At 37.4% G+C, this 20,586-nt stretch overlaps 1 protein-coding gene across 2 annotated transcripts; it reads right to left on the minus strand.

Annotated features, from left to right (window-relative positions):
- Positions 1–1,643: 1,643 nt before the first annotated feature.
- LOC145774242 (protein MEMO1-like) lies at positions 1,644–20,321 on the minus strand. 2 transcript variants are annotated; one of them, XM_082585427.1, is made up of 8 exons: positions 19,947–20,321; positions 13,814–13,967; positions 8,410–8,522; positions 7,553–7,664; positions 6,980–7,122; positions 6,374–6,450; positions 6,126–6,230; positions 1,644–4,108 (listed from the first exon to the last, which is right to left on the minus strand). In XM_082585427.1, exons 1-8 carry the CDS (start codon positions 19,993–19,995, stop codon positions 3,971–3,973), a joined length of 891 nt encoding a protein of 296 aa, XP_082441553.1. In that variant the 5' UTR covers positions 19,996–20,321; the 3' UTR covers positions 1,644–3,970. The 2 variants fall into 2 exon arrangements, with proteins under 2 accessions (XP_082441553.1, XP_082441554.1); XM_082585428.1 differs by lacking the exon at positions 6,126–6,230.
- Between the last annotated feature and the right edge of the window lie 265 nt (positions 20,322–20,586).

The raw sequence follows: 20,586 nt of genomic DNA on the forward strand, positions 1-20,586 counted from the left end.
TATGTGACGTTTGATTTGGGGAACGATTGTCCGTAACAACTTGCAGCTATCATTGAGTTTCATCGAACAGGCAAGACCAATTCAGAGATAATAAAGCTTCTTGAAGCTCTGAAATCAACGGTTTATCACACTGTTAGCAGGTTTAAAAAACTGAACATTGCCGAAGATCGCCCTCAAAGTGGGAGACCACGAACTTCTCGTACCGTACCTCAAAGGTCATTAGGCCTAATTCAGTTCGAGCTAGAATCCGCCGCAATCCCAAGAGATCCATGAGGAAAATGGCTCGCGAAATGGATGTGAATGAAAAGACGATCAGGAAGATTGTTAAATCCGATGTGAAGTTGTCCCCCATCAAAATGCAAACTTGCCAACACCTCACAGACTAGAGATTGTAGATCATAGGAATGCGAAACTACATCCGCTTTTGGCCTGAATCCACTGGACTTTTGTGTTTGGTCCAATTTGGAGGCAGATGCCTGTAGTTCATCCCATGACTCAATTGAAGTGCTCTCTCAAAAAAACATGGGAAAAAATACCCAAAGAAACCCTACGTAAAGCGGTAGGGAGTTTCAGAAGTAGACATGAGTCTGTTATTCAGGCCAGAGGGGGACATATTGAATAAAACTTTGTACGATTGTTAGTTACTGTCTTGACCATACACCGTTAAAATATTTTGCGATTTTAATCACTGTTTACAGAAATATTACACTTTAAAGCAGTCCAAGGATTTTGTCCGCAGCCTGTATTAACAAACAAGCAGAGTAAATGTAATTGTCAAAACAATGCATTGTACAACTGTTGCAGGGGCGTTGACAGGGGGGTCTAGGTGGTTCTTTTGGACCCGGAGTATTTAAGGGGCCTGGATTTAAAAAATTCCCTGCGACTTCAAACATTATCAAGATCTTGATATAGCCTAGTCAGATCTAAAGGAATTGCCATCAGAAGTTAAAACAGCCGTCGGATGGTAAAGTGCCGGGCCCCCTTCTGGGTACCGGGCCCACTTCAGCTTTCTGGTGGTAAAATAGCCACTTCAGCCACCAAACAGTAAAATAAGAATTTAGTCTAGTATAGTGATTTTCCTAACCACGAATATTAGGCTACCCTAAACACGAATTTCAAAATAAACAGGCTAAGATTTGTTCAAACTCAAAAACTGAAATGGCACAGGAAAGAAGATTGATATCCCTATTTCTGCACTAAAAATAAGACCAAAACCGCTCTTCAGATTGCAGCAATCAGCAAATGTTTGACCAAGGCCCAAACACCTTTCCCAAATCAAATTGAAAACTTTCTGACTGTCTACACTACCGTCAAATGGGGTAGGCTAACTACAATAATATTTTTAATGTTTTATGATGTAAAAATTTAAATACCGATTGGAAATCCATAAACTTCTGAATATATGACATTTAGGGTCTTGACTATCAGCTAAAATAACAATTTTTATTTTTTTTAAATTTCTTTGTATTTTTTTAAAACTTCAAAAAATTATCATAGTTACCTCAATTATCATAGATACCTCAATGTTGGGGTAACTATGAGATGTGAATATTTTGTAACAGCTTATCATTAAATCCTTTCACTGGGGCTTCAATGATAACAAAACGAATTAAAAAAAAAAGAAATTGTATTTAAAGGCAAGAAATTAGAAAATCAAACAAGCACGTCTTGCAATATCATATTGAATATGCTATTTTGCACCCATTTAAAAGAACGCAGTGCTGTACAAATTCAACATAGAATATTTACAGAATGTTCAATATTAATATTAATCACAGCAGCAGTAGTAGGCCTAGACCTATTTTATTGCAGTCATTGTTACCCCCATTGTCGTAGTTACCCCAGTTGACGGTACCTTTGCTGTAAAATCTCTTCTGGAGAGTCTAGAATGACCAGTGAAACATCAATGGAAGCGAGAAGTAATACTCTAGCGCCATGTGACAAATAAAAGTTCAAAAAAGCAACCGCTAGATAGAGATAGTAAGTTTTGCGGTTCAAGAAAATTTAAGATTGCGCAAGATTTGTTAAATGACCATGCTTAAACGACATCAATAAAAGTTTATACACAACCTTTATATTCATAACATTGTCGATGAAGGGGGCCCGAAAATAACTTGGTACCGGGCCCGAGAAATCCTGTCAACGGCCCTGAACTGTTGGTTAGATTATGGCGAAATCAATAACAGGCAAACATTGAAGGCATTAAAGGCAAACATTAAAACAACCTAGTTCACATTGTAATCTTGTATTGTTTTTTCCACATGTGCTGTTGATGCAAATAAAAGAACTTCTCTCTCTCTATAGGGGGATGCATTCAGAAAAAAAACAAAAAACAATATACTCAGGATATGCTCGTATTTATTTTGACATCTATTGCACTTGTGTAGTAGTTCCAAAATTTGTTCTTAAAATTCTAAAAGCTTGTTGGTTAACTACTTATGCACCTTTAAGTCTAACAAGCCGATTTTAGACAACCTAAAATTTACTTTAGGTTCTAAACCTGTCTGCAAGGTTTGTTATACCATTTTAGATCTCAAAAGTTTAAAACAAACTACTCGATGCATTACAGAAGAGTCAGTATTAGCCTATAGCAGTAGCAAATCTGACTAAAAAAAATTAAGCACTTTCTTACTACTTCTGCATGAGCCTACAGTCGTCCCAAGCTTGGAAAGGAACTTTAAGAGTGAGGTATTTCTTTACAAGTAATTTTGATCATGGCTGCTCTGACATGCAACGAAATACGTCAGTTGTAACTTTCACCATGAATATTAAGCAATCCAGTGAAGCTCAGACTCATCATCTATGCAGTGATACAGCAATCCCTTTTATATTTAAATTAGGAGGCTACGACTCAACTTCGGTACTTCTGCTGTATGCAATGCTGTTCACGCGAGTGCATGAAATCAACAGCTGTTTATTTTGTTAAATTTTTAAACTTCTTAAAATAGACGAAATAAATGATTTCTCTCTCTTCTCTGTGGCAGCCTACTCACATCAGTATCATTTTGGACTTGGTTAAAAGTAACCACCTGGTTTAATGAATTTGCAGCAACTAATATTCCGCAAGTTGCAAAAAGCAAAATGAAATCGAGCTACTTACAGTGGACTGTACTGTCACCTGCAAAAACCTTGAATAGGCTCTCTACCAGACGATCTCCATCGATGGAATACAGGCTATGACTTGCGAAAATCAGAATTTCAAGAAACCATCTCTTTCATGGGGAAATTGTCAACAAATCTCAATTATCTCACGAAATGCCGTGAAAATAAATTGCTGATGTAATAGTGCTAAAACAACCATTACAACGATAAGCAGTTCAACAACGAAATCATGCTTCAAACCACTGATAAAACAACCTGCAGGTCCACAGTGACTGGCATGGTTGCGTTTAAAATATTTTTAAGACTTTTCGGGTAAAATACCGAATATCATCGTTGTGGAATACAAATGTAGAAAAGTGTAAAAATTAATAATCGCTTTCAACAAAGTCACAATATGTTCACATTGCTACAGTACGTAGATTGACAAAGCACCAAATTTGGGAATAAATTTTACATGATGCGATGGTAAATTGCCTATTGAGAAGCGAATGGCCTAAATCAATCGGCTACCTTGATAAGCAGTGAAGGGTAGTCATGCCGTACAGTCTGGCAAGTTTTATGCATCCAACTTCAACTTCTGAATATTTCTTTGGCGAAATAAACAGCAGTCAAAATACCGACCACGGCTAACATCGAAGTTTAAGCTATAAAACCATTTCATTTTTGGGTTATGATGATGATATCCTCAGACACATTCACGTATGTGACTACAATACTGAAAAAAGAGAAAAAACTAAGCAGGATAAAAAGCTACATAAAAGCACATGTTTCCAATACTTTTTAGGATGAAGCAGCAACATTGCAAAGCAAGAAAATTGTCGTTATTTTTACGTGTTTTCAACGGCTAGACCACGTTAAAATAAAGATATTATTCCAGAACAACTAAAGAACCAGCGGCATAGCTCACAGAGCTGTCACTTTGGTCTCGACATTGGCTAGATTGCTTGTAATTTAAGAAGCGAAATTCCAATCGAAGACCAATTCCGTTTTGAAGATATTTCACAGCCTGAAAGAAAATCAAGGCACAACTGCATTTTTGGCTCTGAAATGTTAAACCAAGTTAGAGCTAATATTTGATGAATTATTAGCTCTAACTTGGTTTAACGCGTCGTTACTTCTGGAACGAAGAAACTTCAAGATCAAGCGGCGCTGGTTCGACTCTCGGGGTGTGCGCTTGAGCAACGCACGTTAAGGACTGCTCTCCATTCAGCGGCATCTAATGGATGGAATAGTTCCCCGGCAACAAGACTTTAACAATCGGAAACTTCACTCTGTCAATCTCGGTGACCGGGCCTGCGTCAGTGATTCAAAGCCTCTACAAGTATGCGAAACTGCCAGGATTAAGCCCTGCAAGAAGCTTTCCCAGTCCGAGGATAAAGATTCAATCAATCAATCAATCAATCACATAGCACGTTAAGTGAATAGATGAATGCAAGAAAAAAAACCCATTAAAGTAATTTAATTCTGGGTAAAGTTAACAAACATTAACGTACCAACATGTTACCTGTAGCATATCACAACAACTAGAGAAGTTATCACTCACTTCCGTGTCTAATGCTTCAATGGACCAGTGCGTTAATGTTTGTAATTAACCACCAAATTAAAATTGATTAATCACCGGTTTACCAGTTGGTAAACATATGGGCTACAGTATAATTATGTTTAAGTCATTCGAAATAAATACACTCATCAAAAATCACTTATATAGACTACTGTGACTAGAAATTTGGTGAAGTGGAGCTGAAAGTTGCTTGCTGGGTAGCTTTGATACAAATGTTGGATATGCTAAAGCAGGCGCGGATTTATGGGGGGGGGGGGGGGCAGGGGGCCCGGGCCCCCCCCCCGAAATGTTGCGAGGAATTATTGTTGAAATTCTATGTATCCGCATCAAATCGTTTGATATGCGTCTAAACAACTGATATTAGTCCCACGGCAGACTTAACTTATCTGGGAGGGGGGGGGGGGGGGGTAATTTTTTGTTATTATTATGGTTAAAATCATCCATCGATCAGACTCCTTTATTCCGTTATACAACTGTAAATGCATTTTAATAGCAACATTTGTTGGAGCTGACTCAGCTGAAACCAATGCTGAACCAAATGACGTCAGTTGAAACCATCTGAAACCTTGAATGGCTGTTTTATAGTTTTTAGCCTTCATTATAATTTCAATCAATTGCCGTCTATGCTTGCAAACATACAAAAATCCAATTGGTCATGGACACTGCATACAGGGTTTTAAACCAGATTTCAAGTTTACTTTGCATGCTTAGCAATTTTTATTCAAGCAAAATGTATTTTTCAAACATTCACAATTGATGAAATGGCTGTTTCTTTTAATGTATATTTTATTTTATGGCATATCGTATATGTCGTAGTATAGTGGCGTAGCCAAGGGGAGGGGGGGTTACAACCCCCTCCCCCTTTGGCACGCGTGTGACATCACGATATTGAGAATAATGCTTTCAGTCTCTGTGTCTCTAAAATAAAGTTTTCCTAATTTTAAACGAAACTGCATTAAAAGAGCGAGTTTTGCCAATACCAAACATTTAAATATTTCAGCCAGGAATTAGCAACAAGAAAACATAGAGACTTAGGTTTATTACCGAAAAATCCGAAGAAAACATGATCTTATCACCATTTTACAGGAATATTTATACCCACATTTTTGTTGAAAATGCTCCCAGAATGCACCAAATTCAAAGTAATTTTTCAAAATTTTCTGGGGGCTGCCCCCCAGACCCCCGCCGCTGGGTGTCGGATTTGGCGAAGACGCCGATGGGCTTCGCCCGCCGGCCGTAAAAAACCCCCCTTTCAAAATTCCTGGCTACGCTACTGTCGTAGTATCATTGTTAATATCTCTTTTATCTTTTTCTTTCTGTTTAATTGATTTTCAAATTTTCTGGCCCCCCCCCGAAAAAAACTCCTAGATCCGCGCCTGTGCTAAAGCAACTGGATTCGCGCAACCTGTAAGTTGCACAAGAAATGAAATCGCTACTTGTCCAATTAAAATAACGTACGTACATTTAGCATGACACCGATCGGGCGTCTGCCACAAATCGTGTTCTTGTATTTGTTCAAATAGGAAGAAAACGCGCCTGGATCTAAGTTCTCAATAATCTTCATTCCCTGAAATCAATCAACACAATTGACTTTAGCAATAAAGGCTTTCACTGTGAGTGCATACGTTTTTGCGATTCCAGAGAAAGTAGTGCTTTTAACACACATGTTACCGGTACCATATCACAACAACTAGAGAAGTTATCACTCACTTTCGTGTCCAATGCCTCAATGGATTTATGGATCTCACCATACTCCGGTTCATAATGCACATAGCGAAATCTTGAACCTGCAAGTTAACCGACAAGTTTAATATTTATACATAGCACCACAAGCATCGTTCAGTTCACATAGGGCAGCATTTATTAACTCATAAGTTTGGTAACCATTTCTCTAGCACCCTTTTTTCAGTGTATCTACGATAAGCCAAATTTTATCCTTGTAGATTATTTTAACTATTTGTTGATACTTTTAACAACCTACAAAGGTAAAATTTGGCTCAACGTAGATACACTGACAGAGACGAAATAGTGGACAAATATTTTGCACAAAAAATTAATCTTTTGTCATATTATGTTGTGCTATTTTATGATACGCAGATGGGTATCATTTGTTCCAGTTCCTGGATAAATGCGTGAAAAACAAAAAACAACATTAGAATCAAGATAATTTTTCACAAAAAAGTATAAAATGTTTCCACGAGTGATCTTGCAATCAACAAAGAAACATTTCTGAAAGTGTCAAGCATCCAATCTATTTTCCTTATATCAAACAAACTATTAGAGAATGAAAGTGGTTTTAACTAGCCGTCTCCTTACCCCAATGACAAAAGTCTGAAGATATCACAAATACATTGGTGGGATCGGCGATATATTTGCTGAAAATCTTTCCATATTCTTTTTCTGCTTCACCTTTTAAGCTCCCCACTAGAACAGGTACCACGGTGAAATTGCCACGTTTGCTGTGACAAATGGAACAAGGTAATCAATCATTCTAGTTAATCCTTTCAGCTTACCTAGTAGCTACACACTTGAATACATGGATCCGCATCTGAAAATAAGAAAACGTTACATATCAACAGTTTAATCTTATTGACCAAACCAACTGCATCATATCCCTGCAACTGCATTAACAAGTCAAAGCTTCGAGTCTCAACAAGCATGTGGAAAGTTCCTCAGCACTCGAGTGTAGATTAATAGCAATAGACACGTGTTTTGTCCGTGAGGCTGGGCTCATTAGTATCGCACCACTAATTCATGCCGTAGAGCTCTCAACCACTGATTTTGCCAGCAAGCTTCAAAAGGGGAATTCTCAGCCCGACAATAAAGACTTAAAGACTAAAGAGTCTCTCCATCAATGATGATGGGGACAATAAAGATGACTAACTATACCTTTCCATAACTTTTGCGATGTAAGGCAACTGCATTTCAATACTGTGTTCATCTTCATCAGTTTGAAGTGACATTTGTTTAAACATACCAGTGGCATGTAGTTCATCATAAACTAAAACAACAGTGGATGACCATTATATTTTAGGCACACATGATACGCAAATCAATATTTATATTGATTGCAATCTGATTGTTAACAAAATTGACTCTCATGCCGAGCTCATAAAATCCACTAAATGAGTATAATGCCACACGTTATCAGATAAAACGGGCCAGGCCAGTTTTATGAGTTTTATCTGATAGTTTTAAAACGGGCCAGGGCCAGGCCAGTCACCAGGCCAGCAATAACAATAAATAGCCTATATATATCACTTGCACTTAACACAATTGATTTATATCTCTCTAAAGCCTAAAGGTACAGCAAAACTTAAAAGGAAATGGTATCGTACATGCCAATTTTCTGCATATGTTTAAAGATGAAAAGACATCATGTCTAGAAAATTGTCGGAATGGCCCGTTTCGGTGAGTCCGATTCGGTGAGTCCGATTCGGTGAGTCCGATCCCTTAACGGGGGATTTTTTCAATTTTTTTTTTAAATTATTGGGTACCATAACCTAATTATCATTGCCGTTTTAGGGTTAGGGGTTAGAGGTTAGGAACTCACCGAATCAGACTCACCGAATCGGACTCACCGAATCGGACTCACCGAATCGGACTCACCGAATAGTAGCAGACCCAAAATTGTGGCTTAAAGTAAGACAAATAAAACAAAGCTAAATTAACCCATTAACCATTTTACGCTACAGAGGTGCTTTTACTATATACTGTAGCAGAGGAGAGCTAGCCTTGGAACATACCTTCTCTATCAATGGAGAGGTTATACAGTGGTGTTTCATAAGTTTCTGTTGATGACAGAGCACATTCTTCTAAATAATAATGATGAGAAGGACCCAAAATAAATACGCGCTTTCTGTAAAAACAGCAAGGTTAAAATGAGGTTACTGGAAAATATCAAAAAATAATTCCCGTGTATTACATTATTGGTTACTAAGCCCAGTGGAGCAGGACCGTGTACACATTTATCAAACTGTTTATGTTTCTTTTTATTGTTTCTGTTTATGCTTGTGAGGAGCAAAGTAGCCCATCTCAAGCTGGCAATCCATAAATTTTAGTTCAATACTATTAGATTAACAAATTTCACTTGAAACTGAATACCAATGGCAATACTGTAGGTAATGTTCATCCTAGCTGTCAGAACAAATCTACGTACAATACATCCTCGAGCAGTGTTCATTAAAGCAATGAGCACTGACAGTTGATACTCGCCATGAAAATTCTTCAGGTAATTCTTCAGATATAATTATTGTGAGAAAAGTAGAATTAGAAAACGCTTTATTTACAAAAATACTAATTTATAGAATATGTGGTTACATTCACTGGCGCCGACTTACGGGGTTACGTGGCCACCCCGTGACCGCTGTGGCTTTAGGTTACATTACTTACTGCAAATAAATGTAATTTAAACGGATGTTTAAATTTTTTTTTGATGATTGGTTTTCGCTTCAAGTCAACGTAAAGCAAGAGGTGAACCAATACAGTATTGCGAAGAAAATGATTGTTTTTGTCACAAGCATGATACTCGCGTAACATCAAGCAAGCTACGTGAAGATTACGTAACACGTGGCTACGAGTTTTTTCCTTGTTGTTGCGATCGTTTTATTTGTTACTTGGCATAAGTCATTGTTACATTTGTTAGGTTTACAATGGGATTTATTAATCAATAAAATACGATCTTTCTATTGTCTCCCTCAAAAATCTTTTTTGAAAAATTTTAAACTGCTCATAATATCGCTATAAATTATGACAGCTATAAAATACTTGGAAATAAAATTATCTCGATGATTGATAGTTCCACCCCCTAAATGAATATCTATTTTCAAATTTCATTAAAAAACTACAATTTTCGAAACTTTTTGAGTTTTTATTTAAAAAGTGCACTTAGTAAAGTAGCAGTTTTAACGTTCTGCAAATTTACACGTTTACATGATTCTATTCGAGGAAAGCTACAACGGTACACCCTCTGCCAATTCCCAATAATAAAAGCAACCTTTTTCAATTACTCAAGATTTTGAATTATTTTCCAATTGGAGTGTACTGTCATCTACTTCATGCTTTAATTTCTACTTTGTTATCTACTTCATGCAGTAATATTGCGTGTCAATGCGTGACAAACTGTGAGGAGGAATTTATTGGTCTGACCAGGGCTGCGATTTTTTCTTTCTTGTCGAACGACCAAAAATTCTACGCTTGTTTGTCGAATAGTAATATGACGTCACAAGAATCAGATTATAAGCGTTTGGCCGCGAGTTACCGCACAAGTTGTGTGGTGTCAGAGTTACTTACTTTAAGTTTTTAATCACACGCTGGTTGAGTGATTCCATCTACGACGGTAAAAACATTGCCGTCGCCAAATCAACACACCTTGGATTGCTGCAGCAATTGCCGTATGCTTTAGTGTTTAATCAAACGAAATTTTATGCGCTTCTTCATCGCGTGTCACACGGCGGTAGCTCAGAGCATCACGCAAGCTATTTTATGCGCTGACAATGCTCTTGTGAACTGTAAAAAGTTTGCAACCTTATAAATACCGGCTTATTGTTACGCAAAAGTTATTCTTTCATCGAATGCTTATTGTTTACCGGTGTCGTTGCGAATATAAATCATCGTGAAAGAAGATACAGTTAAAAAGTGGAATTTACCTGCTATAGATTATCAAACAGAAGGAAAAGTTAGTGTGGTATTTTGCAATATTTGTAAAGAATTTTATGACGGAAACAAATCGGAATTAGAAAAGCTACGGGGTCAAGTTAAAAAAGTAGTACAAAATTGGATAAACGGTTCTTCGGCAGAAAAGAAAAATAATGCTTCTGATCATATGGCATTGCGCGTTCATGAACGGGCAGTTTTGCGTCTTCAAGTATTCCAGTGACGATGCGACAGCTTCATCCTCCCATACAGCGTCTCATGATTCCGATTCTGACAGCTAGTTCTTTATCAAACAGACTCGTGTTTGCTCGCAGTATCTCAATTGTGCCGAAATTATGTTAGTGTAAACGTAAATCGAGGCAATCATCTCGCAGTGAGATATTAATTTGTTACCGGTACCTGGTTGAACAATAATATAACGTTATTTTATGATAATTCAAAGTCGCTAGATGTCAAATTAATGTAAAACAAACGTAAATTTCTTCTTGGGAATTGTTACGCAGGCAGCAAAATTCGTTATTTTTGCATTGACTTCACGTCTGTAGACGTTGAATCAATGTAAAAATGATGATTTTTGCTGTCTGGGTACGCAATGTAACCCGCCCGGAAAATTAAATAGATTTGTGCTGACTCAAACGTTGAATCAACCCAAAATTAACTTACTTCCCCCTGAGTTATTTAACGTGATTTAACGTAATAGCGTGCGTATCGCTACTTTTGGTATTATTACATCACTACAAATCAAACATCAGATAGACTACTCTAGTATGATATATTTTTCGGTTCTCGTTTTTTCAATGTAAAAACGACGGGTTTTGCGAGCTGGGTTGTGTGCTTTTGTGAATGCAAAATCGCCCATTACGTAATCACAGAAACCCTTTTAGTGGATGGAAGTCAAGTTGCAACCGTGTTTATCTGTCTACTATTCTTTATTCACATTGCAAAACATTTCTGCAATCTTGGAGTTCAACAAGTGCATAAGTCAGACATAAATCCAAACTTGCAAATACGTTGACAATTAAAGTAGCCTATTTCGGTTATTTTATCTATAAAAAAAAACCGTTGTGTCGAATAGCACAAAACGTGTGTGGCGACATGTTTGATGCCAGGCGTTGGAACTTCGATCAAAGCATTCTCTCGCAGTGTTCAAAATGGCGGCGCTGACGCCTTGGGAGTTTCTCGTGTGAAGCGTCGCTTTTAGACCTTGCTTTGAAGTACCTGGCGCAAGAAAGTTTACATAAATCAGCACTCTTATGATTGCATCACGTGATGCCCCCCCCCCCGATTGTTCCTCGACCTGACGACGTTTAGTCCTCTCTCAGTTTTTTTTTTTTCCTTTTTATTTTCTTTTGTTTTTTCGTTTTTTTTTTTCGTAAGGCACAGCGTTTGTCGAATAGTGATGGCGCGTGTCGAGTGACCTCGTCACCGAAAAAGGCAAAAATCGCAGCCCTGGGTCTGACATAGGAGTTGCTTGTGACATCATAGAAAAAAATACAAAAAGTCGTCCATTAAAAGTTTTCGCCGACATTCCAGTTTTTTCAGCTTAAAGATGCCACTGAAAAAGCGTTCAAAATTGCAGCCTTCCATTGAGTCATTTTTTTGTTGCGTCTAGTCAAGATTTCAGCCAGCATGAAAGTGACCAAACGCCTGAATGAAACGAAAGTGTGCCACTGCCAAAAGGCATTAGCACAATCAGGGAGGTGGAAGAACCGAGTACGAGCAGGATAATCGCTGTTGAAGGGAGAAGCTATCAAAAATCGTGGGAGAGCAAATTCCCGTCGCTAGAATACGATAGATGCAAAGATAGAGCATTCTATCCGATTTGCAAATGGGCAATTTCGCACAACAAAATAAATGTGGCGTCGTTAACTCCATTAATTCAGAACTCTGTAAAAGTTTGTACAGAAACCGGGTATTTGTTTCAACTATGTCGCAACTGCTTGATCTATTGCAAGCAATGAAACATTTTCATTAATGCTTCCAAACGTGGTCTGCATTGTGAAAATATACTTATCGTTGCCTTCCACCGCCTGCGAGGCGAAGCGATCGTTTAGTGCACTCAAGTGCATAAAAACCTACTTGCGATATACCATGACGCAACAGCGATTGAACCACGTCACGACCTACTAGAACACGGCCAAATATGTTGCTATTTGAGAAAATTTCTAAGAGTCTGAATTGTTACCTAATCATAGCTATGACAAACCTGTCATCTTCCCATTTCCAGAAGTAAGTAAAACAAGCAATATTTGCACCCAGACATATGTTTGGCTTGTTTAACCGGAGATTAGGTATTCTTCTATCTAGTCTTCTACAGTTTGTTGATTCACCACAGATTAACACATTCTTCCGCAACGGAGCTATACACTGACAGGTCTCACCTACTACACCGGGTGACAGATTAGGTATGAACGTTGAGCACAGTTTACACAATAATAATGTAAGACTTTCCAACTGCACCCTGGAGGTAATGTCGTTTGGTGTGTCACTTTTTGTGCAATTGCATGTTGCATTTAACATACGGTATCATAGATTTTTTTTGGATTCTATGTTGTAAGCTTGTGCCAATTTAAATCTTAGTTCGTTTTGTTTTTCGTCAAATTTAATTTTGAAAATAAAATATAGCTATCTATTGGCGAAAGATCCTGCAAAAAAATCTTTCGCCAATAGATAGCTATATAGATCCTACAATCTATATACAATCTATTATTCTATATACAATCTATATACAATCTATCCTACAATAGATCCTACAAGCAATTAACCAACGACAACGACTGTATTTTTAACGACTGTATTATGAGACTACCTCCAGGGTGCGGTTGGAAAGTATTTATATTACATATTTTACATTACTATTGCATAAATTGTGCTTAACATACATATCTAATCTCCGGCAAAACAAGCCAAAAATATGTAGATGCAAATAGCCTATTGCTTATTTTACATACTTTTGTAGGCTATCTGTAAGTGGGAAAATGACAGGTTTGTCATGGCTAGGATAGTAACAATATTAAGACTCTTAGAAATTTTCCAAAATAGCAACATATTTGGCCGTGTTCTAGTAGGCCGTGACCACATCCTAATTTTAAATGTTTATCAAGCTGAAGCTTCACGGTTACAACTTGGCCAGTTAATTAACAGTTGGATTGACAGAGCTGCTGTTCGCAAAAATACTTTTACCAAATGTTAAGTGTCAGAGCAGCAAACGTAACAATAAAATTCACGACATACCTCCTGTGCTTTGTTTTAAAGTTGCTTTGTAAATTATCAAGCTACAAATCAGGTGTGAAAAGACAATTGCATCTACGAAACACGCTTAGTAAAAATCAAACAAAAACATGCAGTTTAAAAGTTTTTAGGTTGCCATATTGTGCTATCCGCCACCCCGTGCAAAAATAAAAGTCGGCGCCTATGGTTACATTTATTGAGTAGGCTAATTCAGTTGTACAATACATGCATTCAACAAAAACTACAGCGCCTCAAATTCCTTACACATTAGTTGGATCAATCTGTTTATAAGCGTGGGCAGCGCAAGAACCACAGTATGAATAACCAGCATGGGGTGATATTATGACACGTGCAGGTCCATGGGAAGAAGAAGATGCATCAGAAAGCCATTGGTGGAGTTGCTGACTTAACTTGGAGCCTGCATGGGCAAAATTACTTCAAAATTATTCATAGTTTAAAAAGTCATATAAGTGGCATAGAACAACCTTACAATTCGCAGGCTGCACTATCTAATATTGATTTAGAAAAATATTTTAAACTTGATTTACTACATTTCCTAAATTCAAAGTGCAGATAGACTTTTTTTGGCTAAACTTTTCAGTTTGAAAGGTTTGGCCAAAAAAATGATAACTGTAATGTATAGAAAATATGGTTATGACGAGATGGCCAATAGATACAAAATAACTACATCACAATCAGGGCTGCGATTTTTTCTTTCTTGTCGAACGACCAAAAATTCTGCGTTTGTTTGTCGAATAGTGGTATGACGTCACAAGAGTCAGATTATAAGCATTTGGCCGCGAATTACTGCGTGATAGAGAATTTTTCCTTTGGCATCTCTTTAACAGATCCCGCACTTCACTCGCTGTTTGCTGAACCTTAACCGCTTCTCGGTAAGACCGATCGAATCTTTTGCCATCCGTGTTGTCGGAGGATTCTTTCGTTTTTTAGTCATTATAAAATACTGACTAACTGAAGACTATCCTATCTGTAGTTGGGCAAAGCTATGCTGTTCTTACAACTTCCCTAAAATATTACCTTGCCTTGTCCACTCCCAGTGACTACCTACTATTCTTCTAGAAGCGAACTCTTATATATAGCGGCCTTTCTTTTCTGTGTTTCTGATTCTGAACATCTGGTCGGAAACTAGGCTATTTTCTTGATGTAAAACAAACTTGCGTAATAAGTAGGCTTTATTGTGTTCTTTTATTGTGTACTTCTGCAATTATTTTCTCCTGTGTCAATCACCTGCTTTAAGTTATATAACGGAAAGGAAATCTTAAATTTGTTTACGTCATCATGCACTGGCTACATAAATCCATCATTGTTAAATCTTTCAATGGATGGCATCTCGCCTGTTGCGAGACAAATTTCCTGCAGAATGCAGATGTCCAGACTTCCCAGCCAGCAAACTTGTTTATACATGTCATGCGTTGTGATTCAACGTCTGCAGACGTTGAATCAATGTAAAAACGACAGGTTTTGCTAGCTGGGTTGTGTGCTTTTGTGAATGTGCAAAATCACCCATTACGTAATCACAGAAACTCTTTTAGTGGAAGGAAGTCGAGTTGCAACCGTGTTTATCTGTCTACTATTCTTTATTCACATTGCAAAACATTTCTGCAATCTTGGAACAACAAGTGCATAAGTCAGACATAAATACAAACTTGCAAACACGTTGACAACTAAAAGTAGCCTACTTCGGTTATTTTATCTATAAAAGAAACCCGTTGTGTCGAATAGCACGAAACGTGTGTGGCGAAATGTTTGATGGCAGGCGTTAGAACTTCGATCAAAGCGTTTTCCCGCAGTGTTCAAAATGTTCTGGAAGAGAAGTCCTTTCCATAAAAATAGCGGCTTTTTTCATCTGTATTTCTGAACATCTGGTCGGAAACTAGGCTGTCTCAAACGGCAAAATACAAACTGGCAGTGGCATAGACGTTGACAACTCAACGTAACCTAAGTTATTTCATCTATAAAAGAAACCCGTTGTATGTCGAATAGCACGAAACGTGTGTTGCGAAATGTTTGATGCCAGGCGTTGGAACTTCGATCAAAGCATTCTCCCGCAGTGTTCAAAATGACGGCGCTGACGCCTTGGGAGTTTCTCGTGTGAAGCGTCACTTTTAGACCTTGCTTTGAAGTACCTGGCGAAGGAAAGTTTACGTAAGTCAGCTCTTTCATGATTGCATCACGTGATGCCCCCCCCCCCCCCGATTGTTCCTGACGACGTTTCGTCCTCTCTCAGTTTTTTTTTCCTTTTAATTTTCCTTTTTTTCGTTTTTTTTTTTCCGTAAGGCACGGCGTTTGTCGAATAGTGATGGCGCGTGTCGAGTGACCTCGTCACCGAAAAAGGCAAAAATCGCAGCCCTGATCACAATTATATATACTGTATATTAGACCTCCCCAATCCCCGGACTTTCTTCTGTTTTCTTCTATATTGTGACTTTTCTGCATGGGTTTTCAATGCTGATTTCAAAAATATGCATAAAAATTTTTTTCGATCAACTTCTTGGAAGTTATTCGCTGTTGCTTAGCAACAAATTTTCATAAAAACTACAAAATTCCCCTTTAAAACCCCTTTACTTTTAATGTAGTATGTTGATATCTAGATTATCTGAAAGCACTTCTTCAGCTGAAGAATTTAAATTTTTTTTTATTAAAATTGGACAATCGGTACCAGAGTTATGACCGTTTAAGTACCCAGATTATGCAGTCACGCATGACTGATTTTTGTTAGTTTATTGGCAAATGATACTAGAAAAATGGTGAAAGTTGCTGTCAAGGGGTTTTTGGGGGTAAGGAGTTCAAAAAATATATTAAAAAGTGTCTCAGAGCATCAGAAGAAAAGTTATTAAAAAATTGATACGAACAGTCATGCATGAATGATTTTGTCGCAGTCGCTTCATTCCTACAATGAGATGTATTCCTTAGGCACCACAAACGTTAAATGCCTGGAGTCATATACAGTATAACGTGGAACCGATCATCTCAATGTAGCTTACATCTGTGTACCCATTGCACTTGATGTTAAAATACACGCTTCATTGCTCGGAAAGAGCTCTGATCAAGTGCAAGATGGTCACGGTCAGCCACAATTTCAATAGCATCTCTCACCCAGCATAATGTAGTCTATGTATCTAAATCATGTGGAAAAAAATGGATTAAGTCAGCTGAACTTAACGTTATCCTTCTGTGATGCATTTCAGGTTTCATTATTGATCAGTTAGCATTTTCTACTTGTATCTTGTATGTATAACGTATTGTATACACTTCTGTCTAATATTCCGTGTGTATTCATTTATCCATCATGGAGCTGAGGAAGAGTAAAATAAACAATGGTGGTATGCTTGGTAATTTGCAGCCTTTAAAACATTTTAAGGAAGGGCAATTTGGACCAACTACTGGAGATGTTCTTCAGAAATACATATATCATCTTCAATTAAATCCTCGTAACCACCAGAGTGGGAAGCTTGCAGCTTGGGATACAGCAGTATGTCTAGCAAAAGTATGGCAGCCTGCTTGCATTCCACTGATGACAAAACAAAATATCCAAAACAAAATTATTCGTTTGGTTGATGAATACAAGAAATACAAACATGCCAAAAAGGAATCTGCTGCCTCAATTAAATTTCGAGAAAAACTGATAACACAATGAGCTTGAATCTGCTACTACCATAAAAGACCAATTTATCTTCCCTGAACATCTGGTAGTCCACTTCGATGGGAAGCGAAGAAAACAAAGGAGACAAATGCATGAGTTTTTAGCTATCTGTGTCACAGGAGTATGGCATAAATAAGGAGAAGTTGCTAGGTGACATTCTAATTTCAGAAGACACTGGAAAACATATAGCACAAAGCATTTTATTGCTCTTGCAAGAGTGAAAGATCGAAGAGAATGTTGTAATGTTGGTCTCTCATTTGATACAAGTGCAAATACCGGCAGTGAAAATGGTGCTATTATCTATTTGGAGATCTTTATGGAAAATCACTGTTTTGGTTTGCGTGTCAGCACCACATCCTTGAAGTCATCTTGTCAGCAGCAGTAAGGTGTAAATTGGGTCCAACTTCTGGTCCAAATGATCCATTCTTTTCAAAATTTAGAGATTGTATTAATGGATTGAGTGAAAGTGACATGGAATCAATAGTTCAAAGTACTGCTGAGAAGATCAAAATTTAAGAAACTGTATATCTTCTGCCTTATCTTCTGGTAGCAATGTTTTGTTTTTGTTAATAAAATTTTCGGCATTCTTAGCAGATATCATAAATCGTGTTGGCAGTGTTTCTCGAAAATTAATTGAGGCAGCAGATTCCTTTTTGGCATATTTGTATTTCTTGTATTCATCAACCAAACGAATAATTTTGTTTTGGATATTTTGTTTTGTCATCAGTGGAATGCAAGCAGGCTGCCATACTTTTGCTAGACATACTGCTGTATCCCAAGCTGCAAGCTTCCCACTCCGGTGGTACGAGGATTTAATTGAAAATGATATATGTATTTCTGAAGAACATCTCCAGTAGTTGGTCCAAATTGTCCTTCCTTAAAATGTTTTAAAGGCTGCAAATTACCAAGCAAACCACCATTGTTCATTTTACTCTTCCTCAGCTCCATGATGGATAAATGAATACACACGGAATATTAGACAGAAGTGTATACAATACGTTATACATACAAGATACAAGTAGAAAATGCTAACTGATTAATTGTGAAACCTGAAATGCATCACAGAAGGATAACGTTAAGTTCAGCTGACTTAATCCATTTTTTCCACATGATTTAGATACATAGACTACATTATGCTGGGTGAGAGATGCTATTGAAATTGTGGCGGAACGTGACCATCTTGCACTTGATCAGAGCTCTTTCCGAGCAATGAAGCGTGTATTTTAACATCAAGTGCAATGGGTACACAGATGTAAGCTACATTGAGATGATCGGTTCCACGTTATACTGTATATGACTCCAGGCATTTAACGTTTGTGGTGCCTAAGGAATACATCTCATTGTAGGAATGAAGCGACTGCGACAAAATCATTCATGCATGACTGTTCGTATCAATTTTTTAATAACTTTTCTTCTGTTGCTCTGAGACACTTTTTAATATATTTTTTGAACTCCTTACCCCCAAAAACCCCTTGACAGCAACTTTCACCATTTTTCTAGTATCATTTGCCAATAAACTAACAAAAATCAGTCATGCGTGACTGCATAATCTGGGTACTTAAATGGTCATAACTCTGGTACCGATTGTCCAATTTTAATAAAAAAAATTTTAAATTCTTCAGCTGAAGAAGTGCTTTCAGATAATTTAGATATCAACATACTAGGTTAAAAGTAAAGGGGTTTTAAAGGGGAATTTTGTAGTTTTTATGAAAATTTGTTGCTAAGCAACAGCGAATAACTTCCAAGAAATTGATCGAAAAAAAATTTTATGCATATTTTTGAAATCAACATTGAAAACCCATGCAGAAAAGTCACAATATAGAAGAAAACAGAAGAAAGTCCGGGGATTGGGGAGGTCTACTGTATATAACAATTTACAGGGAAATTCAGTTCATATACATTCACAATTTAGGCGACCAACTGAATCAAGTCAATGCATTTTGGTTTGGTTTTGAATCTTTTTCTCGGACTGACAAAGCCTTGATTGGTTATTCCTGGTAGTTTCGCATACTTGTAGAGGCTCTTGACACAGAGCCGGTTACCGAGATTGGCAGAGTGAAGTTTTCAGATTGTTAAATTATTATTGCCAGAGAATTATTCTATTCACCAGATGTCGCTGAATGAAGAGCAGTCCTGAAATGCGTTGCTCAAGTGCACACCCCGAGAGTCAAACTTGGGCCGCATAATCTTGAGCCGGGCGTGAAACCATTGTGCTAACGGGACAGACTGTTTGTTTTGTTATTTTGCTTCAATATCGCCACAATAACATATCCAGTTACCAATAGCCTACTGCTTAATGCAAGCACTTGCACATGTCATGCGGACAAACTGTTTTTTGTTGTGTATAAACAATAGCCCAAAAGTATTAACAAAATCCAACATTTGCAGCTAAATTGATTTTCTTGTATCAAGAACTAAAAAGCTCGAGTTGCTAAACCACAATAAAAGTTTGTCTATAAGCGTTGAGTCACCATTTTGCATAAATCTTTTTATGTAAAATACAAAGTCACAATTTATACCTTGTTTTTTTATTCTCCAGATTGGTGATGTATTGATTAAAAAAATCATTTGAAAAGTTAAGGTTTAGGAAAACTGACCATTTTAACTACCACTTATTAAATTTAGCTGGTTTCAAGATGAATATATTCACCAAATTTTACTTAAGCAAACAATAAAAAAGGTTTTAATTTCAAACTTTTGTCACACATTAGGCACAGACCTCTCAAAACCTACCTGATTTGGCATACCAACTCCCTGCATGTGTTGCACTGCGTGAAACCATTTTGCTTTACTTTATCTGCGACGTTGAATCAATGTGAAAATACCAATCTTGTTACCTCAGTTGCTTAGCGCCTCTAGCTTGAATGGAAGTTAAAATAAGAAATAGCCTACCGTACTGTTGCGAGTGGTAGGCACTTTAACCCAGTGCTTCCACTTCTGACAATTGATAAATCCTTTTCAATTTCCTTTTTTGTCCTAAAAAATCCCTTTTTTCTCAGTCGGAAATCCTTCAAAATTTCCTTGATAAGTGATGTTATTTTTGACGTTATTTGAGTTAAAAAAGGTGCCAATACAACTTTAAAGTTTTTAATCTCACCTAAGTTACGTTTTAACCTGAAAGAACAGAAAATCAGTAAATTGAAGAAGTGGTACGGTAGGCTTCTCAAATTGCTACAAAAAACAACACCTTGCAGGCAGTAGCATGGCTGATTTAGTTGACAAACCCAATCTAATACCATAATTTTGACATATTACTGTCCAGTGGGCAGTGGCATTATGGCAGGGAATATAAATAATACACCACACAAGAAGTATCTCAACACATTCACACCTGCTGTAGTATAAACACCACATGATTACATCATAGGAGCAC

The sequence above is a fragment of the Aplidium turbinatum genome, chromosome 7 (genome assembly GCF_918807975.1).
Source record: "Aplidium turbinatum chromosome 7, kaAplTurb1.1, whole genome shotgun sequence".
NCBI lineage: Eukaryota > Metazoa > Chordata > Ascidiacea > Aplousobranchia > Polyclinidae > Aplidium > Aplidium turbinatum.